This window comes from Ambystoma mexicanum, chromosome 4p (genome assembly GCF_040938575.1).
Source record: "Ambystoma mexicanum isolate Mex_15411 chromosome 4p, UKY_AmexF1_1, whole genome shotgun sequence".
NCBI lineage: Eukaryota > Metazoa > Chordata > Amphibia > Caudata > Ambystomatidae > Ambystoma > Ambystoma mexicanum.
The window spans coordinates 182,721,760-182,727,759 of NC_090927.1; the positions used below are offsets into that span (position 1 = coordinate 182,721,760).

At 38.6% G+C, this 6,000-nt stretch overlaps 1 protein-coding gene across 6 annotated transcripts in view; it reads left to right on the plus strand.

The window, feature by feature from the left end:
* Positions 1–5,677, plus strand: part of STMN4 (stathmin 4) — a 39,796-nt gene extending 34,119 nt beyond the window's left edge. For 3 of the 6 annotated variants that reach the window (XM_069605658.1, XM_069605663.1, XM_069605661.1), the window contains one exon: positions 5,159–5,677. In XM_069605658.1, the coding sequence (XP_069461759.1) occupies positions 5,159–5,218 (60 nt within the window). In that variant the 3' untranslated portion in view covers positions 5,219–5,677. Of the gene's footprint in view, positions 1–2,767; positions 2,841–5,158 lie in introns of all 6 variants that reach the window. The other 3 variants (XM_069605662.1, XM_069605659.1, XR_011260364.1) reach the window with 2 other exon arrangements.
* The last annotated feature ends 323 nt before the right edge of the window (positions 5,678–6,000 follow it).

The window sequence follows — 6,000 nt, forward strand, 5'->3', positions numbered from 1 at the left end:
ATAATGCAACTGGTAAAACCCCTTCTGTTATTCAAACAGAAAGGTCTTAAGGGCCTCACGGATCTGAAGAAGGGTATCGCAAGCCCTGATCTCCAAAGGGATACTGTGCCAAAGTTTCCAACCTGCAACTGCAACTGCGAATCGTCTATCTCCTCTAGAAACACATACGGATTTGGGAACGCTCAGCAGGAGCTGGTCCTTAGATCGGAGTGTCCTTGACGGTTGGTGCCGACAGATTTTATCGCTCAGAAAAGCTTTGGGCCGGATCATTAAGACATTTAAAAACTATGCACGCCACCTTCAATTTAATGCGGTCTTCCACTGACAGCTAATGCAATGTTCTGGGAGGAGGGGAGATGAAGGCTGACTTGCCCAGGTGACCTACCAGTCTGACGGCTCCATTTTGGGCTCATTGGAGCCTATGCAATTGTTTTGCAGGGATGCCGTTCAAAAGACTGTTGCAGTAATCCAAGTGGACATTCGTTAAAGCCCCCACCACAATCGCACGGTCCTTGTCGGGAATAAATGATCAAACCTAGCAGAGTATTTGCAGTGAGTAAATGATTGGCTGGACCTTTGCACTAACCTCCGCCTCACTTCCAAGATTCTCATGCCAAAAACAGCCTACATTTTTAATCTTGGAGGCAAATTGCAACTTTTCACTGAGAATATTTGGGGCCAGGGTGTCGCCATCCTATACAGTCTTGCGATAGCTATCTTAGTTGCAGGATTTTATCTTTCGAAGTGATGGACCAGCATAGGAGAAATCATTGGATCTATGTTATTTGACGTCTAATGTGCTCCACATCTTCCTTTCCTTACCCCTGAGAATACATTCCAAAGCACACAGGTATAGTTATCATTCTAACTGCCCCTCTTGCATTGAAGTTTCACTGCTCATACTAAACCTGCTAAAGACCTTTGTGAACTCAAGCATTAACAATCCCACACCTTTAACGTGGATCAATGTCCACAAAACCTAGATGACTCTACTCCGTTTGCGGTACCAAATGACTCGTCTTCTTGAAGACTTTCTCACCTCTTTTCGTCGTCCATGACATTTATTTAAAAAGCATTGGACTATTTATTGACTCTTTAGTTGACAGATAATGACAAATTCACAAGGTCCCGTGTTTCAATTCTCGTTACAACTCTCCATTTAAGAATATTAAGCTGTTCCGAAAATCACATCATCTAAACCTTGAACCAAAAATGGTGCTTTTCTAATTTTACCTCTGCTCCCCTTGGTGGCCTACTATTCCCAAGCATTGACTACTTCACAATCTACAATTGGTGAAGGTTGGTAGACCCAGACTTATTAGTGACTTTGCTAGGAGGACACACATCACCCTGGTTCCAAGACATTGGAATTGGTTATTTCAGACATTGGGAATAAGAGTCCATCTAGTGTAGCGACGGACAAGGAGAGGATCACTGATGGTTGTTGAAGTTTTCAGATGCCTTCATTCTAGGGCAAGCTGACTGTGCTCACATTGTGTCACTCAATGGCAGCTGGAACCCTCAACAGTGTCCATGTGTAGGACTGTGGTCCCTGAAAAGGCAAAGGGGACCTAAGGACTTTTGACTTTGTTTCCTTGGTATAAGGGGATACCACTAAAGATAGGGGACAGAACAAGAAGCAAAAGCGCCTCATGTTTCAGTCTCGATACAATTATCTTAGTTTTATTACTATAGAGAGTCAAGCAATGTGTGGGATTTGTAATGCCCATCTTTGTGATGCTGTGCACATTTCTTGATTTGCAGGAAAATATTTAAGATATGTTGTTTTCTAAATGTTATTGCTCTTTCCAGCGGGAAAAGAAAATCTCTTCATCATTTGTGTTTTGGAGTTCAACACGTCCACATTACCGCTCCATACACAAACAAATATAAAATGTTTTAAAAATGATACCATAAAAATGCAAAATGTGTGTTTGGTTAATGAAATATAAAAAGTAAACTTGTTTTCAGGAAGTGAAATTAAGAATATTCATAGGAATTTTGTTTGTTGTATAACCCACCGTTCATTAGGCTGTAAGGTGTGCAGCCATTGAGGACACATTCTTACTGTTTATGTTGAGGGGAACATTTGTGAGCACTGTCCTTATTTGCCTCAAGCACACAAAAACATTGTGAAATGCTTTATTGTGCTTATACGATCCTGAATGGGATCATAATACAAGCATATCATTCAACCAATCATTTTAAGTCAACAAAGCAACAGTACAGAGATACCCAGCTTCAAAGCTTAACCCAAGAAGTGCATCCCTGCTGCCAGTAGCTCATTTAAGTTTGAACCATATTGCAGTGGCACATCTTTTCATTCAGAAATGGAAATAAATAACTATAGTGAATTTCGGCCAATATCACCCTGGGTATATCTGTACTGCTGCAGCGTTACTGTATGTTTGGCCACATTACTATTTTCTTGGAGTACATGAGTAACGAATTGACAATCCTAGAGGTCCGGTTGGTCAAGAAAACCTTCCCAATCCTGACATGCCCATAAGAGAGTTGTAATTTTGTGGGAGTGAATAATGTATATCTTGATTTTTAAGAAAATTCCATGTGAAAACAAATCCACTTATTTGTAATGTTATTACAGCCAGGGTAGACATTGATATGTGGTGTGAATTAAAAGAAATGCACCAGAGAAATCCAAAACATATGTAAACAGTGCTGTTTCTCCATGTCACACACACGCACTTATGTCTGTTGTACCCAAGAAAAGTGACCACCCAGCTAACCTTGAACTTTATACTTTTAGACCTGACTTCCCTGTGAAATTCTTGGCAAATTTGCATACCTAACCATGAGGCTCGGCTCACCAATGTTTCCCTGTAAGTTCGGCTCAATACTTTCTGAAAAGCAAATAAGTGTTTCTTTGCGTTGTTTTGTCCTTGAGAAGTGTTTCTGGTTTTTGATGTGGTGAAGTTGTAGTTGAGTTAAGAATCGTCTTTAGTTGTAATCGTCTCCCATCTGTGAGATTTTGATGTACGTGACTGTCTGTTTGCTTTTTGTTAAAACTCCACAAATTCTTTTGTTAGACTTACAAATTGTTTCTAAATCTATGTATGATGGCAGCTTGATGGTCAATGGTCCCGATGGAATTATATACCAAAATGAAAAACTATAAAGAAAGCCGTCCAGAAGAATTTCAATAAAGGAACATGATAATGAGGACTTATTATCATGAATAATGAAAAAATATCACATTGTGAATATATCAAAATACTATTTATTCACTAAGGTTTACATTTTTTATTTAATTTAATTACAATTAAACACTTTTATAAGCATCATTTCTTCAAAACATATCTTCGATACTGCACTTGCGCGGTCTGAATGACACCTGGCCTAGTAGGATCGTTGTCTGTCTTCCCCTAGTTCCCCCCCCCCTGCCTCGTCGCGCCTTGAAACTCTTGTGTATAGGCGCGTTACAAATGCCTTATCATATCATATCATATCATATCATATCATAAAGGGGTTGGCGCTGTATTAGTCCAAATGTAAAATCAAGCAGAATCCATGTTTTGATACCTTTTTTTGGATTGACAAAATATTGTGCTAAAATGGTAGTTCCATAAGCTTTAGAAGTCCTTTAGACCTCTTAATCATATGGCAGTTACAAGTTGCAATAGTTTGTTTGTCCATTTAAAAGGTATCAAAACCTGTATTTTGCTTGATTTAAAAAATATATGTATTTTTCTATTTACGAGGAGGGATGTTTAACTCTTACACTTAACATATAAATGGGATTGACATTTTTATTTTTGCCTCTTTTAAACTGTGTTTTATATGTATGTTTTTAAATTTAGCATATTGAAATGAACAATTACTTTAGTTTGATGTTCACTTAACACAGTGAGTTTCTTCAACTTGGCATTCGTTATTATGGGTTCTTCGAAAATCACAGTTTGCTTAAAATATAAAAGTGCTATTCATGCATGTATTACTTCACTTACATGTTCTTCATTTCTACATCTTTCCGGTCTTGCTAGGTTTAATTTGTGATTGGGTTAGGCAGTGGAATGACGGCAAGGAAATTTAGGCTATGCCTGGCTAATGTCTGCATCTTAACCTTAAATGTGTTTAATGCTTTAAATGGGTAATTTCTGTTATGGGCGTTTCCATCAATCATTTGTGCTCACATTGTAAATTACAAAAATGTAAAGAGGACTTAAAAAGGGAATTACCATGTAATCCAAGGCATGGTATAAATACAGTCAAAACACATTCCAGAAAATGTGTCAGGAATGGAATTCAGACATTTAATTTGATTCTCTTGGGGAAATTACTGCTGATCAGGGACCTTTGTTACAGTGGCGGCATATGGCCATTTGTTCATTAGACTTCTTTGGTGGAGAGAGAATTCTAATATTAAATAAAAATAGTAACCTACATCAATAGACAACACCAGACACATGTTGCCAGTTGCAAGATGCAATTAGTATAGATGTTAATTTCCTCTATATGGCTCTATCTGAAAATCCTGAAAGTCAAACTACAGGATAATGCAAATATTTAAAGAAAAAAGTCAGATGTCAGAAATTTTCACATTTAATGTTTTTTAAAAAGAAAATCCATAGTAAAATATGTCATTATTTAAAAAACCAAGTGGCCCTAACTTTATGATCTATTCCCCTCCTAACTATCTTTATTCAACCAACTTCATCTTAAACAGGGTGGTACACTCTCACAATCCTATTTTCACTCCTCTATCTCCTATCTATCAATATTAGTTCTGTATGGCTCACAACTCTTCCCTGTTCATGCAGCTCCTGGAGTCTGAGTACTAGTGTTTCACCTTTATTCTAAGTTTTATAGATTTTCCACTTGGCTTTTTGAGTACCCTCGCCTTTGCATTCTATAGTCTAAAGAGTTATCTTAGAGTAGCAGTTAATATGTGCAACATCAAAATTTGTCAGTAAATGAATCCAGTAAAAACCATTTACTACCGGTCAGCTGGAATTTCCACCAGGGTCTTATCTTATCACCCAATGACACCTATATGAGTAATATAAAATGGGAGGGTGATTTACTAACCAAACAATAGTGTTTGTTAGATTTCCAGTCATCCTGTTATTGAATACTTATTTGCATGGTGTACCTAGAGCTGGAGTAAAATTTTAACACACACCTTTCTTTCTTGCCCCAGGACAAACATGCCGAAGAGGTGCGGAAAAACAAGGAGCTGAAGGAAGAAGCGTCCAGGTAGAAGCTTGACGAGGGCTTGGACTGATGGTTCCAGGGCGGCCCATGCTGCCCCCGCACAATGACAAGTGGAGAGGACGTTCCTTCACTTTTTTTGTCTGTGAATGTGAAGAGTTGACCAGTGAAGCCATCCAATGTTAGTTTGGGGGGGTTCAGGGGGAAATACTTTTGGGGGAGAGGGATGTCCGCCCCGTCAGCACATTTGAGCAGCATCCTCTCCATGATCCCATCTCTTCGGCTTTGTGATAATGTTCAACGTGTCTAAAAAAATCAGAATAAAAATGTCCTGCCAATGCCGGAAATGTGCAAAGTGAATACATATTTTTATTGTTACATCATGAAATGATATGCAGACCACTGTACTGGTGTGAGGTTGCCTTGTGACCCACCATCTGTACCGGGTCACTAATAACTGTGTTTTGTTTAGCATTATCTTGTCAACAATACACATTGTTTTTTTTCATTCTGTATTCGCGTATTATTGCTTGAATCCTTTACTCTCCGTTGGAAACAAAAATTCTAGTAAACTGTCTGGAACACATTATATTATGTTATGTTAAACTCAACTCTCACCATTTCTCTCACCATTTCCATGACTTCTTGGAGCTCATTGCTGTGATGGAGGTGAGGGGGTATTTTACCAGGGGTGGTGGTTTGCCCTTATAGAAGATCTGCCTGGAGGAACACAGCAGTACCACATAATCAGACATGAGTATGTCTTTGACTCAGGAATGCTCTGACTTTGAGGCCTTCCTAAATGCATGGTTATAAAAGTTAGCAGGAGCA